The sequence below is a fragment of the Hemiscyllium ocellatum genome, chromosome 9, assembly GCF_020745735.1.
Source record: "Hemiscyllium ocellatum isolate sHemOce1 chromosome 9, sHemOce1.pat.X.cur, whole genome shotgun sequence".
Classification (NCBI taxonomy): domain Eukaryota; kingdom Metazoa; phylum Chordata; class Chondrichthyes; order Orectolobiformes; family Hemiscylliidae; genus Hemiscyllium; species Hemiscyllium ocellatum.
This window is the reverse complement of record NC_083409.1, coordinates 43,826,734-43,844,212: the sequence shown is the minus strand read 5'-3', so window position 1 is coordinate 43,844,212 and position 17,479 is coordinate 43,826,734. Positions and strand designations below refer to the sequence as shown.

The window sequence follows — 17,479 nt, the reverse complement described above, 5'->3', positions numbered from 1 at the left end:
TGCTTTTCAAAAGTATAACAATAGTCCAATCAATGCAAAATGAACAAACAATTTCCATTTTGCCTCCCTCTTTCTCCTGGCCTGAAGCATCATTTTTCATAGCATGTGGACTAAAGCACTACTCCACGTGATTACAGACAACATAGACATGCAAGTACTTCATATCATATTATGATGAATACCTCCAGAGTTGACTAGACATACCTTACATATTAGTCTAGATTGTGCTGTCAGCAGCGACACAATAACACTCGTGGCTGACCTCAAAGATTGCTTCTACAATGATCTAGCAATCTCTGCCATGTAGATTTCAACTTTCTCAATAATAATTTGAATCTGGTTCCAATCAAGGGGATCTCCAGCTGTTCAGTAACAGTGATGTCATCAAGCAGGGCAAGCTGCACTGATTACACTTTAGAATGCCAAATAAAGATTGGCTTTTGCACGTTACATGCTAAAATATTGTAAACACTTTAAAATTTTAAGAAAACTATGGTATTAACGTAATGAATAAAACTGAGAGAATGTTAAAAAAAAGTAATCTTCTGGGCCACAGCTGTTCAGCAACTTGATGCAATGTTAAAAATCTCAAACCTGACTTACAAGGTGTGTGTGCGTTTTTTTCTCTCTGTGGGTTTTAACAGTAATATTACAGTGTAAAAGGGGATGTCCCATTCTTTGTATTATCTAGATACTGCCATCTGCACGGGAACAGCATGAAATCACTGGCAACTTATTTAATTTCCATGTTTAATTACTTAAGTCTGACCTCCAGAAATTATTGTTAATTTCAGAGGGTATTGAAAACACTCTAAGAATTTAATGCAGGTGAAAGGGGTCTTGCTCACTGATGGGAGATCTCCACATTCAGTGCTATTCAGGCATTTAAAGTGGCTAGCAGCAGGACTTCCATGGGATCAAGAAAACCAGGGGCAGAAATTCACCCCACCCTCAAGAGCCAGAGGCTGGTAGATCTTCATCACAAGAAACATCACTGCTGGAGGGATGTACCTGCCAACAATGCATCCAAAGATGCAAGATCAACAAAGGACACCAGGCTACAGACGTGAGAGTGGGATGAGAATTGTGGAGCAGAAATCAACAGTGAGTAGAGTTCATTGGCTAATCATAACTTTTCTCTTAAATCCTTTTTCTGCTGCCTGGTCCCTCAATGAGGACCCCATTTGGGGCCCCACAAGCAAATAGGACTTCCCTGTCTATGGCCGGTGGAACACTAGTAACGGCAGGGGCCTGTCCTTAAATGAAGGGTTCAATTGATGACTAGATAGGAAGGCTGAATATGGATCTTTTCAGCTGGGACTTTAGTGAGACAGAACTGGATCTCCATCAGTCATCACACAGTCAGATGTCTGACTCTGTCTCCAAACTTGTTGCAAGTTCTTTCATTTTCACTTTCATCAGAGCAAAATCTGGGCTATTATTTTGCACAACATTTAAAATATGCTCAGAACAGAATATTCTAATCTAACTACTTGAACCTTTGACATTTCAGAATGTTTTAAAACCTGAATACTTCTGGACAGGTACACATATTTCAATTTCCAACACATGGCTTTTCACATCCAGTGAGGTACATGCAATGTATCTGAACACCAACGTGAGTTGTGCTCAGCTAACTCTGAATAAAACTGGGATCAAATACTGGACCATCACAATCTTATTATGTGCATACCATCCATCACTGGTACCCATATCTTACCAATTTCTGTGTTTCAGGATGATTGCTCAATTAATCAGTTGATATTAACTTTTCAAATTTGATCAGAATTCAGGGAATTTAAACATGTATCTTTTCATTTAAAATAGAGCTGCCAAACCAACATATTTTGAAATAAATCACTGGACGTTTGTTTTGAATTAAGTGGTTTAGCATCTCCCTCATGTACCTTTTGAAGATATTTCTATTGAAACTGTTATGCCAGATTTAAGCTCCTGTCACCCGTCCATACCTAAATAACTGAGCTGGGACAATAGGCCGAGATCTCATTAAGCATCACAAGTTCCTTTAAAATCATATTGCAAGGAATATTACAATTTTATAAAACCTCATATCTGCAATGTTTTGGGAGTGTGTTCTCAATCAGGATAAGATTAAACAGGTTATATGATCTCTTCTGAAATCTGCTTGACAGCAGTCCTAGGTTATGTGATTGCTAAAGATTACAGAGAAGCCCAGCTTGTTTGAGAGGAAATGCAATACGTTAAAAAGGAGACAATGGCAGCAGCAACATGCTTACAACAATTAGACTGATGGTCTCCAAAGTTCCAGGAAGATGTCTGGAATGTCAGGTTGTAAACAGTTAAGCTTTAACCTGTCAATTTACTTCAGAGTAAGAGTGTGTTGGGGTATAGGAATGGTGAATAACAATTTATTCCTAATACCAGACCCATATAATTCACATTGTCATGGGATAAGGTGACAAGGGGTTGGGGGTGGGATGTGAGGGGAGGACAGGGTTTCGAACATATTCCTGAGATTCACAGATGCAGGAAGTCTGCCAGTATCTGTGGGAGAACAAGCAGCTGGAGGCTGAATGTCTCTATGATTCACCATACTGAAATGCAGTTGGGAACTCACTTGAACTGAAATGACCAAATTTGAGAGGATTTGAAACAAGAATGGAAGATCCATCTAGTATGCTCTGGACAGAGTATCCAGGAAAAGTCCTAACCATGAAAGTTAGTTTTGCAGTTTAATACTATCAGGCAGGAAAAGAAAATAACTCAAAGTAAATCCTCTGGAAATAAGAATTATGTTGGATTGGTTTAGGGAGAATTGAACATCGACTTAAGGACAAATGTAAAGCACAACTGTAAATTTGTTTCTCTAAAAGAGAAAATATTTGTTCTGCAGTTTAGATCGGGAAGGGTGACCAGAAGATCAAAGATGTAGGTGCAGAATTAGGCCATTCAGCCTATCTAGTCTGCTCTGCCATTTGATTACGGCTGATATGTTTCTCAACTTCATTCTCCTGTTTTCTGCTTGTAACCCTTGATCCCTTGACAAACTTATCTCTGTCTTAAAGACACAGCTCTTTGTGTCAATGAGTCCCACAGATTCGCCATCCTCTGGCTAAATAAATTCCTCATTGTCTTGGTTCTAAAAGATCATTTCTTCACTCTGAGCGTGTGCCTTTAGATCCTTGGCTTTCTTACCAGTGGCAACGTCCCCTCAATCCAGGCCTCTCGGTGTTCTAAAAGTTTCAATGAGATCCCCCATATCCTTCTAACCTCCATCGAGTACAGACCCAGAGTACTCAACTGCCCCCCATATGACAAACCCTTCATGCATTGGATCATTTTTGCGAACCTCCTCTGGACCCCATTCAATACCAGCACATACTTCCTGAGATACAGGACCCAAAAATGCTCAGTTTTCTAAATGCAAACTGACCATAGCCTTATACAGCCTCAGCAATACATCTCTGCTCTTGTATCCCAGCACTCTAAAAATGAACACTAACATTGCACTTGTCTTCTTTACTTCCTACTAAGCCTGCATGCTAACATTAAGAAAATCCTGAACCTTGAGTCCCAACTCCCTTGTGCTTCAGATTTCTGAAGCTTTCCTCCATTGAGTAAATATTTGACACCTCTATTCTTCCTACCAAAGTGCATAACTTCACATTTTATCCCCATCTGCCACATCTTGGTCCACCCTCCTAACTTGTCTAAATCCTTATGTAGCCTCCATACTTCCTGAAGACTACCCATCCCTCCATTTATTTTTTGTGTCATCTGCAAACTTAGTAAAACATCCTCAGTTCCATCTTCCAGCATGAACAGTTGCAGTCCCAAGACTGACCCCTGAAAAACCCCACTCATCACCAGCTGCCACCCTGAAAAGGATCCTTTTATCAGTACTCTCTGCCTTCTGAGAATTCTCTATCCAAGCCAGTGTCATAGGCTCTTATTGTATTCAACAGCCTCCTGTGCAGTACTTTGTCAAAAGCCTTCAGGAAATCCAAATATATCACATCCACTGGCAACCTTTGCCTACAGGAGAATCATACCTGTGTTGCTTGCTGTAAGCAAAGCTCCTGCACAGCAGAATTTATTTCAAACACCTGACCTAAACACTGCATGGAAGGTAAGGATTGGATGTAATTTTCAGAGTTTGATCATTGTGCTTCTAAAGAAGACAGAAAATAATAGACAAAAATAGCCTCCTTCAAAGTTTCTGACCTATACCTTTTGCTCTTTTCCTTCTAAGGATTGCAGTTTTATTGACAAGCATTACATCAGAAAAAATGCAAGCAGACTAGGGATATAAATAGCCTTTAATAATAGCATGCAGACAGGATTGGTTTTAGTCTCTGTGAAAGATAGAATGATCCAAGTCCGATCATACCATCCTTGCATCTAGTGAAAGTTCAAAATGCTTTTTTACAAGTTGCTAATCTCTACGGGAATGATAAAAGAAACAAAACACAACCTAAAACATTATAAAGAACTTCTGTGCATGTTACAAGTTTATCTGCAAATGTAGCACTCAACACTTAGCTAGATAACATACCCAGAGACAGCTATGAAATGGAGAGTTGAAAACAAACTTTGAATTTGCTTCAATCACCTTACTAATTGTGTCCTTCATCTGTCTGTGCTCAGTATAACTTAATCACCAACAACACCAACAAAATAAATAATTCTTGTGTAATCAAGTTCATGCTAAAAGTCATGTTTGACTATTACAGCTTTCCTTTAGCATTATAAAAGCAATGCTAAAACTGTGTACACGGAAGGGTCATTTTATATGAGCTGAAAGGAACTATCCCCTTGCCCAATTAAACTACATTTATTCTATTCTCCACACAAGTAGTTTTGAGCTGTAAAATGCTACTATAGTCACTCAGACACTTCTTCCCCTTCCCTGAGGTACAAAGCAAAAACTAAGGATTTTTCACAACACAGAATGGGCGAAATATCAGAAATACTGTAAACTCATATCTAAATTAATCAGTGGTACAGTATAAATCTTCAGTCATGTCAGCATCATGCAGAAACATAAGAATATATCCTTCTCAACACAATTTAGAAATTTTGTCTAAGAAGGGACATTACGATCGTAATAAGGGGATTGCACCAGCGTTAGCATCTCGAAGTCCAATTCATCGTTAATTGATGCCACTAAAAGATATTCGTTTTGGCAAGAAATGCAGTTGCCTTCATTTTAGTTTTTATTTATGTTTAAGGACAACTGATTGGTAAATTCCTGTTAAGTATTATTTTAGTTTTTTGCTCCCCAAAACAATTGAAGTGTTTACATTGAAAAGATCAAGATATAAAAGAATTCCTAAAACACTTTGCATAATACATTATGGTTAAGAGATTAGACTATGTCATTAACACTAGCAAAAGAGACAGCAACACAGATGGTTACAACGTGCTATAAAATACGATTGGAAAGGCTACATTTTGGCTGTTGAATTAACTTCCCTACATTATCACTGCAATTACCCTTACTTTGGATTCAAGTAAACGACTAAATGAAAGATTAGCACCATCAAGTAGGGGAATTATGGTGATGACTATTCAATATTTTTATGCAAAACAAACCTCCCAAAATGATTGGCGAGATAGTGCTAAGAAAGCATTTATCAAGCAAAATTCTAAATTCACTTGCCATATTTTGGATGAGTTTTAACACAATTTGGCCAGCATCCAAATGCAAAACACACCAGGATGGCAGTGGGTTCAATCTCAGATGGAAGAGAAAGGTGGAAGATAAATACTACTGTTGCCCTGCAATTAACACAGCATTAGCTAATCCAACTGCATAGTGGTAGCAGTTTTGCTTTGGACAGAACTGTCTTCCTGGATGGTGGCAGCTATTATTACACAAGCCGTAAAACATAAGGGAATGCGGATCACAGCTCAAGTTGTTTTATTGCAAACTTATTTAGTTAAAATGTAGACATTACAGGCAAAACAATCCAGTTGCCCTAAGGTGGTCTCATTCTAGAATCATTGCAATCTTCACAGTATTCTTTATGATGGTTTGATGAATCTGACAGTATGCTAGACTACTTCAGAGTGCAGGTAAAACTCTGCAACATTGCATTGAGAAATGGCAGGTTTATTTCCCAAAGTTATTGTAGCAAACTCTTTCACAATTTTTTAAAAATTGATATCAGCTTTTAATTTTACTTTTTAAAAAAGTTAACATTTTCAAACTTTGGTTGGGGGTGTCCCAAGAATTTTGACCCAGCGACAATAAAAGAAAGGGAGTATAATTCGGAGTCACGATAGGGTGCAGTTGAGAGGTAAAACTGATGGTGGCACTCCTTTGCAGCTGCAGCCCTTGTCCTATGAGATAATAGGGATCATGACTTTGTTGGCAGGTTCAGTCGGCAGTTTGGAAGGCAATTGCAACGTTTGCATTCGTTGCAAAAGATCAAGAATGTAACAGCAGAGATGTACTGCTGAGGCTGTATAAGGCTCTTGTCAGACTGCATTTGGAATACTGGCAGCAGTTTTGGGTCCCATACCTAAGGAAGGATGTACTGGTGTTGGATGGGTCCAGAGAAGATTTAGAAGAATGATCCCAGAGATGAAGGGCTTGTCATATGAACAGCAGTTGAGGACCCTCGATGGAATTTAGAAAAATATGGGGAATCTCACTGAAATTTACAGAATACTGACAGGCCTGGATACAGTGGACATGGAGAAGATGTTTCCTGTAGTAGGAGTGAATAGGACTTGACAGCACAGCTTCAGAGTGAAGGGATGACCATTTAGAACTGAGATCAGGAGGAATTTCCTAGCAGAGGGTGTGAATCTGTGGAACTCTTTGCAGAGGTCAAGTGATTGAGTGAATTTAAGACAAGGATAGGCAAGTTCTTCAGTTCTGAAGGAGGGTCACTGGACCTGAAATCTTAACTCTGATTTCTCTTCACAGATGCTGTCATACCTGATGAGCTTTTCCAGCAACTTTTATTTTTGTTTCTGTTTTCACTTATATTGAAGGCTTCTATCTTAACTTCAGCCCTATATCTTAATATTTTCTGTAAGTCAAAATAGTACCAGAGCATGGCAACATCTTACACTTCTCACTTATTTGTTTGTTAAATACAAGTGACAATAAATCATTCAATTCAATTCAAATCTGCATTCCAGTTTATTTTTGACTCCCAACTAATTCCCAAAATTCCTGCCACACCAAGCTTCATCAGGCTAACACTTCGAGTCAAACAATAAAAGTAGCCTCAAGCTGCAGATGCTGGAAATCTGAAACAATAGCAGAAATTGCTGGAGAACCTCAGGTCTGGCAGTATCTATTAAAGCTGTCATTTTGGTAAGCGGAGAAACCAATTATATTCAACTTCTACTTCCACTTCATACCCACATTTAATCAACTCGCAGCATGAATTTACATAGAGAAGTTAATGCTCAGCCTGGGTTCCTTTATGTCCAAACTAATTTCAAAACTTCAGTATATTGATAGGCGATGGATCAAATACGCATCATATTTGTGTGAAAACATATTTAAATAGAAAATCAGGAACCACAGAGTGTGGATTGCATGCATTGTCTTAAAAATAAGCAATTTTTGGGAAAGGCATGATAATGCATATGATTGGACAACCAGGTCAGCATTTGTAGCACGTCCAACTAGGTGTGTCATTGGAAAGGACTGATTGTCGAGGCCAATGCTGTTCGGAGGTCACCAAAATAGACATTGAGATTTGTTAAGGAAAAATAAAATCTCATGAGCAAGTTGTGTGTTATGGGTTAGAGTCAGGATTAATTTTATTATTTTGTTACAGTTGTGCCAGAATTGATTTTTGAATAATCAAGGACGTGTAATATTAATTTTAGTTAAATGATCTTTTATTCCAAATATTTGCTAAGGTTGTTTGTCCCTTAAAGAAGCAACTTGCAGTTTGAAAGCTCAAGAAAGATAACCAAGTAGAACACCTATTTTTCTGCAATCTTGTAGCAGAACACAGAAGGACTTGTTTCAGTTCTGTAAACTAACTGCAGTTAAAAAACATCTTTAGGTTCAACATGGACAGCGCATCAATACCATCTATTGTGTGGATAAAGTTACATTTCAGGTTGTTTGGTGGATGGCACTTATCTTTGACAAGATCATAGGTGAAATATTTACTCAGGTCTCAATAACACAATCCTTCAATGGTTTATTCTCCAGCAAAATCATCTCTGTTGAGCATTCTAATTTTAACATGGTTTGGATTATCTTATTTTTAATTAATTAATTTAGTATATAGATCATAGAATAGAACATAGAAATTATATTTAAAAAAAACAGAAATTGCTGGAAAAACTCAGGCTGGTAGTGTCTGTGGAAAGAAAGCAGAGTTAGCATTTCAGGTCCAGTGACCCTTCTTCAGAACTGGCCACCACCACTGCTCTAAGTTTCCAGAGTTTAATGCTATAAGGAGTTTCATCTATCCATTTAACCAAAATGGTTTTAAAGGGGGCAACTGGTTGCAATTCTTCTCTCATGAAGTCTGCATGTGGCTTACAGCCTGGCTGCTGGGATAATGCTTATTCTTGCTCCAGGTTTCTTCTCGGCACACACATACCACTTTTGAGGAGCCAGATGTCTGAAGCCAATGACTTATGGAACTGGACAAATTATCAACTTTGCGCATAGTTTTTAAAAGGCTGACTGGTAAAAGTATTGGAATTTAAGAAAAGCAGTTCAATTGCATTATTTGATTAAAAGGGTGTACCAAGTGTGACTAGCTTATTGAAGAAACACAAACTACTTTCATTTTGAAAAACATAACACATTTATGAGCAACAGACAGAGTATCATCTCAGACATCTCAATTCGTAAACATTTTGACCAACTGGATTACAAGGAATCCAAGAAATGGCAGCAATTAATTTCTTGACCATTAGAAAGCAACAATAAAGTGAAAAAAAATCACCAATTACTTTCTTGTGTCCAAGTTACTGTTCCATCTCAGATTAAAAAGAATCAACATATTAGAATGTTCATACCTTTTAAGCTTACCTCATATAACAAACAACCTAGTGACCAGATGTCAGATTTGAAGTTGTATCCATTTTCATGTATTCTCTCCGGGGACATGTAGTATGGGGTACCCACTTTAAAAGAAAGAAAAGTTATAACATGTACACTACAAAATGCAACATTAAAAAGGATTACTTCTCAAAAGTTTGATATTTCGTTTTTTTTTGTGCACAGAATCGGATACCTCTGAACCAAGCATACTCACATTCATATGCAAGTGAAATGTAGTTTTAATTCAATATTTCAGTCTTCACTTTAATGAAAGAATTTGAAGCAAATCAGATTTTCTATTTGCAACCAATACAAAGGCTGTAGTTAAATTCTGTAGAATCTCACATCCAGAAAGGGTATTACAGCATTACAACCTGTAGATTTAAATACTGTACAGTCCTAAATGCCAATATATGTAAATTAAATACCCTCGAAATGAAAACAATTATAAAGAAAATAATGTTATGTCTTCTTATTCACTGACCAGCCCCTGGCTTGCACAGCTCTCCTATTTGCCACCTCTCCTGTTGGCCAAGCCTACACAACTATTGCTCTCTCCCAACTTTACTAAGTGAATGGGAGAAGGATGGTGAGAGACAAGATATAAAGGAGGGACTGAGAGGAGGTATAGGTAGGAGGGCTTTGGGAGGAAAGTAGCAAGCAGTAGGATCAGCAATTAGGAGAGAGCAGGAATACTGCAGGTAAAAAGATGGCTAGTGGGTCAGAGAGGAGGAGAACCTATGCAAAAATGATGCAGATTGGGTCACAATACTGTATTAGTCCCAATGTGAAGAGACACATATGTAGAAATTCCAAAGATACCCATACCAGCCCCCATTATGTCTGCAATGCTGAAATAAAATAATGTTGAATAACCAACTTAAAATGAGCACTTACTATAGTGTTACGTAGCATGTCAATTATTATCTAATATGATTCACTTAGTGCCATGCTGAAACTAGTCTTTAAGTTAATCTGAAGAAAAGCATGAATAGCCTCAACATTTCAGATAACATCATCTATATAGTGGTTTTTCTATTTTAGGTTAGAAGTTGATAAAACATTTTCTCAATCACACTCCCCCTCCCCGCCATGATACATTTGCTCCAAATGAATTAGCAAAATTTATTAAGATTTCCAGCACTGTCAGCATTTCTGAAAATGTAATAACTTAAATTCATTTAAATGTTAATTGTGCACTATCAGTCCAGAGCAAAGTGAATTGCTCTTTGACTAGTTTCCAAACGGTAATTGTTTTAAAGGAGTTTCACTGAATATTGAATGTTTCTTCATTATATTATGACATAGTATATTAAAGTCAGAATCATAGAGATATACAGCATAGAAATAGACCCTTGGGTCCAACTCGTCCATGTTGACCAGATATCCTCAATTAATCTAGTTCCATTTGCCAACACTTGGCCCATCTTCCTCTAAACCCATCCAGATGCCTTCAACATGTTATAATTGGACCAGCCTCCACCACTTCCTCTGGCAGCCCATTCCACACACGCACAACCCTTTGCATGAAAAAGTTGCCCCTTCAATCCCTTTTAAATTCTTCCCCTCTGACTCTAAACCAATGCCTTCTAGTTCTGGGCTCTCCATCCCAGGGAAAAGACCTTATCTGTTTACCCTATCCATGTCCGGCATGATTTTATAAACCTCTCTAAGGTCACCCCTCTGTCTCCAAAGCTCCAGGGAAAATAGCCCCAGCCAATTCACTCTCTCCCTATAGCACAAATTGTCCAACTCTGGCAACATCCTTGTAAATATTTTCTGAACCTTTTCAAGTTTCACAACATGTGTCCTATGGTAGGGAGAATAGAATTGCATACAATATGCCAAAAACGGTCTAACTAATGTCTTGTCCAGCCACAACATGACTTCCCAATTCCGACACTCAATGCTCTGACCAACAATGAAGGCATACTAAACACCTTCTTCACTATCCTAGTTAACTGAAACTCCACTTTCAAGAAAATATGAACCTCAGCATTACTCCCCAGGACCTTATATTAAGTGAAAATGTCCTACCCTGATTTATCTTTCCAAAATGCAGCACCTTACATTTATCTAAATTTAAACTTCATCTGCCACTGCTCAGCCCATTGGCCCATCTGATCAAGATCCCACTGTTTTCTGAGGTAACCTTCTTCGTTGTCCACTACACCTCCAATTTTGGTGTCATCTGTAAATGTATTAACTATACCAGCTGTGAATAACCGAGAATTAAACTAAGTGTACACTAAATAACAAAACTATAGCTCTTGAGGTGCAGTGGTATCCCTACCTCTGAACCATAAAATTCGGGTTCAAGTCCAATATATTCAGAAATGTGTAGTATAATAACACTTCTGAACAAGCCAATTACAAATGGCTGCATCAAACAATGAATACTTAGGTCAAGTATAATCATATGTTAGTATCAATATTCAGTAAAATATTTGTCAAATGCAACAATTTTAGATCATAAATTAGATAAAGGTGAAACAAACTCAGATTACTCCTAAGTTTACAACAGAGCATAAATACAACTGAACTACATTTTGCATACACTGTACAATAATTTATCCAGTCATGATCACTACAAACCAACCGGGAAAGTAGTAATAATAATGTTTCCTGCTAGTGCTGTATGCATTGATGCCATTTATAAATTAAATCTTAGTAACCAAGTTCTCTGCATTAGTATTGCTTTCAGAATTTCATAAACAATATAAATACGAGCCGGCTTCCCTACATACCTGCTAATATATTCATTTTCAGAAATCACAGAACTTTAACAGATACAATCTTTTTTAATGCACAGAGGACCAACTTATCTCTGCCTAAGTCAATCCTTACAACTACGTACAGAGCCAGCTAACGTGAATGGAAAAGGATAGTATCTGACAGTTATGCAGAGCTGCTAAAATCTAAGCTGATGATAAAAGTAGAAAGCCACATTTAACCAATTATTACCATAAATATGCATTTGGTCTGTCTGAACTGGGTCAACAATAATCACCTTTTGTGACCATAAAATGTGATACTAATAATTGGCAGTGAAAAACTTGCAAGCTGGTGGGTGTGGAGAATGCACAGGAAAATCTGTAGGGGGCAGGGAAAACATGCAGCTCCCAGCTTATTGAAAGTCAAAGTAATTCAACCAAGTAGCTTCGGAAATATATTGGCCGTCAAGCTAATCTGCTAAAAAATCTTAAAATTGAATCATAGGAAATATCAATCATTTGCCAGCATTTCTAGAACTGAAGTATAATTTTACTACATGAGCAAATGATGAATTTAGAGTCTCTCCAAATTCAAAAAAGTTACAGCTATGACAAACATGTTACCTAGATATTAAAAACAGTTCCATTATGTGGAAATAAAAATTATTTATTGTTCAGAAGTTGCAAATATATTTAAATTCTTTCAATTTGTCAACATATGTTCATAACTGGAAAATCTGATTTCAGCTTGAGATCCTAGATTCGATCAAAACGCTCAAAAACATGGTGTGATCAATCACTCCAGGACCGATCAACAGAGCAACCTTAAAATGACAATAGGTCAATTAAAACCAGTGACAAAAGATGACTTTTTAGCCAGCTTGCAAACATATTGATGTTTTGACTGTAAGATATTAATTCTTTCACAACTTACCAGACAGTGAATTTTAAATCAGAGAGGGCAGTTTAGAAAGATGCAAACCAGAAGTTCATGTCATTAACTTGGAGCACTGATGAGTAATTCCTTCAGTTACAAAACCTGAGGAATATCCATGTGAAGATGGAGCAAATTTGATGATATGGAAAGAACTAAAATGATTTGGGAAGCTAATAAGCTTAAAGTAGTAAACATATGTTGCTCAGGTAATTTAATAAAATTTTCTGCAAAGGCAAATTAAAAGTGTATGACAGCAACAAGTCTAGGTGCCAAAAACACCACTGGAATGAAATGAAAAAGAGGAATCAAAACCTCCAAGAAATGTACCCTATTGAAGTTCAGAATAATGAATAATAGGCTGTTTGGTATCCTAGCAATCTGACAAAGATTACACATCTAATGTCTTAAGATTCCTAAAATTAGCAATTAAAGGGGGAAAAACAAAAAGCACACAAGGAATGAATATTCCTGTTGAAAACAGTCATTTAACTTCCAGGATAATGTTTTGTAACTTGTAAAAAAAAAATGCATACTCTGGCTTATTTGTCCAACCATATAAATTACTGTATTGCACCATTATTAGATTACTTACAGTGTGGAAACAGGCCCTTCGGCCCAACAAGTCCACACCGACCCGCCGAAGCGCAACCCACCCAGACCCATTCCCCTACATTTACCTCTTCACCTAACACTACGGGCAATTTAGCATGGCCAATTCACCTGACCCGCATATCTTTGGACTGTGGGAGGAAACCAGAGCACCCGGAGGAAACCCACGCAGACACGGGGAGAACGTGCAAACTCCACACAGTCAGTCGCCTGAGGCGGGAATTGAACCCAGGTCTCTGGCGCTGTGAGGCAGCAGTGCTAACCACTGTGCCACCGTGCCGTGTTATAAACTTATAAAAGAATTATACTTCCCAGTGGTTTCTGTCTCAATTAGTACAAGTTTTATTTGAGTGAATTGAGATTTTATCAATGTGAAGTTAAGGATGTGTTAGTATATGTGACAGTCCAGAATAGTCACTAAGTTGTTCAACTTATGTCATTCTCATTACAGCTAGATATTTTACTCATGCTTTCAAACAATGCTTCAAGTCTTAGATATATGTGACCCAATGAATTCTGGTTCTTTGGTGCTCTCAAATAAACTTCTTTACTTCCCTCTGATAGTGATCAGTGATTTTGAGGATGCCATAATATACAGAAGGCAACTAGTTCCTCTGAAAATCCTAGAACTGAACTATTTCAAAGTTTTGACAAATACAACCAATATAGCAATCGGGACATTCTGGTTCTGAACTACAGCTGTGTCTCCATTTGTTTCTTGCTACCAACTGCCAAATGTGTTTGTTGCTTCTAATTTTCCTAACATTGCTCAGACTTCACACAAACTGAAGCTGTTATGAAGATTACATTTGCTGCTCATGATGGAGAACAGTCTCCTGTAAAATGTGAAGTGCAGTCACACAAAAAAAAGCTAGGATCCCAGCAAACTGAAGTCACAGACAAAATTCATAGACAATTAAAAAAAAGCTTGCAACACAGAAAATTTAACTTGATGTTGCTTATGTAGATTAGGGCAAAATAACTTGCAGACAGGTTTTATTTCAATGTTTCCAACAGATTATGTAACAATTATATTACAAAAGCTATAATACAATAAATCACATGTCAAATGATAGATACAAATTTATTTTTTTCTTCTAAAACCCAATTGTTCACATGTAATACAATCTTTTACATCTGCTCTCAAAAGTAGATTTTTAAAACCAATAGCTATTGAATTCTTTTGTCTTGCCATTAAAGCGTATTCAGTGAAGATGCTACACGCTGAAGGACAAAGTTTTTTGTCATTGTGAAAATAATGTCCGCTATCATTTGACATTTTGTAATTCCGCAATATTATCTTAAACCTGGTGTCTGTGCTAATTAAAGACTAATAAAGTCTCAAAGTGGAAAAAGACCACAGTAATACCACAAATTTGAATGACACTAAGATTTTGCATTTCCAGTCTTCTCCATTGTTTTCAGATGTAACTCTAAAAAGTTTTTATTTCAGAATCCTTCAGCCACTTTGCCATTATTTTCCACACTGTTAGAACATTGCAGCAGGACATCCAGTATCAGGTACCAAGTCTAGCATTCCTCAAAACCTATGCTGAACCAGTTCAGTTTGATTGCAGCAATATCATGCCCTCCCAGTGTGCAGTGCTTTTAGAATTATCATCTCGTGAAAAGTCTCAGGTCTTGCTCAGTGGGAAACATTATAGCACTGTAATAAATCTGATCAAGACTCAGCACCTTGTTGTGCGCAGAACTCAATAAAGCATTAGATTCAGTGTCTAGAACTAATTGTTGAGATTGGCAATAAAATTTGGTTGCTAACATGCCAATTAGCGGAACAGTCACTGGAATACAGAAAAGTGAGACACTCAAACAAGATTTTAATGTACAAATGCACAATTATGACATCTGAGGAAAGTCCACTGAATATTGAACAATGCAAAAACTATTCTATTTTATTATCAAAGTTTTCATGGCTCAGTTGTGATCTTGTCCACTGAAAAAAGTTAGTTATTTCTCTAGAGAAAGCAATACTACAGAATCAAAAATGCACCAAACTTAATGGACAGACCCATTGATGACATTTTGTTTTGAAGTTGGAGGAGGGGGCAGAGAAGAGTGAGACAGACAGAGAGACAGACAGTAACCTTTCATTCTTTTTGTTTTGCCTCCCACAGTTGGTAGGTTTCTTTCTTCTACAAGCTCAAAGAATGCAACTCGATATGATTTTAGCAATTCAGCAACAAGTTAACTATTTATATAAATACATACAGTTAAACACACATGGTCGGGCAGGTGGTGTGCCATGACTGCAACATGTGAGAGCCTGGAGAAACTCCAGTCCTGGACGATTGTATCTGCAGAAGGCATCTGCAGCTTGTGAAACTTCAGTTCAGAGTTGCTTAGCTGGGGTATGAGATGTAATCATAGTGGATTAGAAGTTTATGAAATGCAATATCGTTATTCAGAAAAGGACTGAGACAAAAAAGACACGGAGGCACATGTTAAATAGACTGACATCAAAATGCTATAATCTATTATTGCGGTGGTTTGTTACAGTTCACTCAGGGAGTCAGAGTTTCTGTGGCAACAAGCACTCTTGTAGACTAGAGTGGCAGATAGTGATAGCAAATGCCCCAGCTTTTGACTGAATCAATCTCACTTTTATAATAACATTAGCAGATGCTGTAAAGAGTTTCAGGTTAATACTAAACCTATTTAACTGTGCTATGAATGCATCAGCTTTGGTTATCAAGTCCCAGAGCTTCTGGTTTAGAAATAGGGATGCTATCTGCTATGCCACAAGACTTCCTAATCTATGATTAAGGGAGTATTAATAATGCATGGAGAAAATCATGATTGGACAAGGTCAACAGGATTTTACAAGGAAATCATATTTGACAAATTTGTAGTTTTTGTGAGAATACAACTAGTAGGGTAGGCAAAGGAGAGCCAACAGATTCAGCATATGTAATTTCCAAAACATATTTGACAAGTGCTACAAAAATGGTGAATACACAAGATTAGGGATCAGTGAGTTGGAGGTAACAGATGAAATATTGATTAAGGGACAGGAAGCAGAGTGTAGGAATAAAGGAGACACTTTCAAGTTTCTGAATTGTAACTAGTAGAGTGTTGCAGAGAGATCTTGGGCCTCTGCTATTTAGAATATCTATTAATGATATACACAAAGAATAGCACATCTAGGTTTGTTAACATAAAACAATAGGTGTGAAATTAAGATGTGAGGAAAATGCTGCATTATTTGCAACAACCAGTTGCTAAAAAGTGCTTTCAAATCTTAGCCAAAGTAAAAAAAATGCAAAAGTATTCACTTGAGGTATGCCTTTCCAAACCAAAATAGGATAGCAACATGATTTTTTTTTAAAAAAGTAGCTGTCTGATTGTTCAAGGTTTTCTGCATTATAAACCCCTGAAAGGATCAATGGGTCAGCTCAGCATGTAGCCTTGAAGCAGTCTATTCATCACAAACTCTTTGGTCTTTATTACACTGTTGTGTAATCAGAGTTCTGTATCAGTAGTAAGATTGGACTTGTTACTTCCAGACATACCCTGTGTTATGGCAAAGGTCAAAGAAACAGGAAACCCCCTAACTGAACAAGGAAATAGATACACCTAATATCGGTTAGGGAGCATGCCTTTGCTGCATGCACGTTTACAACAGACATATGGTTTTGGTCACACTCTTAATGAAATGCATCCCACTTCTGTAATTAGATGGATTCGTGTTGTGCAGGGTTGCTCACCTAAAGAATGTGCTGCTGTAGTTTTCGAACTAAAGAATCTGCCCAATCCAAGGTCTCCCAGTTTAACTACCCCAGTTGCTGTAATGAACACATTAGCAGGTTTGATATCTGCAAGGAAACAAAATACATGTAAATAGATACAAAGTATTGACAATTTACTACATTTGGAAATATTTTATGAACAGCATAAAATCTCATGGCTTTACCATTCAAATAAAATATTTACATTTGCTTCCCAATAGCAGGAAAATAGGAAACCTCTTCTATATATACTTTAGTTCTCAAATACATGAAAATTTAATTGTTTGTATTTTAGTTGAAAATTGATGAAACAATAATCATACATCTAGTTATGTGGGTTTTGAAAAAATATTTCAAAGAGTAAAATTCATTCATTAAAATCGTCCAAAATTGCTTGCCTTCCCCATTTCCATATTTTTAGTATTGTCCCTGGAGGGCACTTCATTTATAGTTC

General features: G+C 37.2%; 1 protein-coding gene across 7 annotated transcripts in view; it reads right to left on the bottom strand.

Annotated features, from left to right (window-relative positions):
- nek7 (NIMA-related kinase 7) overlaps positions 1–17,479 on the bottom strand; it is a 189,583-nt gene that overhangs the window by 17,206 nt on the left and 154,898 nt on the right. For all 7 annotated transcript variants that reach the window (XM_060830196.1, XM_060830193.1, XM_060830200.1 and 4 more), the window contains 2 exons: positions 17,005–17,112; positions 9,008–9,102 (listed from right to left, as the gene is read on the bottom strand). In XM_060830196.1, the coding sequence (XP_060686179.1) occupies positions 9,008–9,102; positions 17,005–17,112 (203 nt within the window). The remainder of the gene's footprint in view (positions 1–9,007; positions 9,103–17,004; positions 17,113–17,479) is intronic.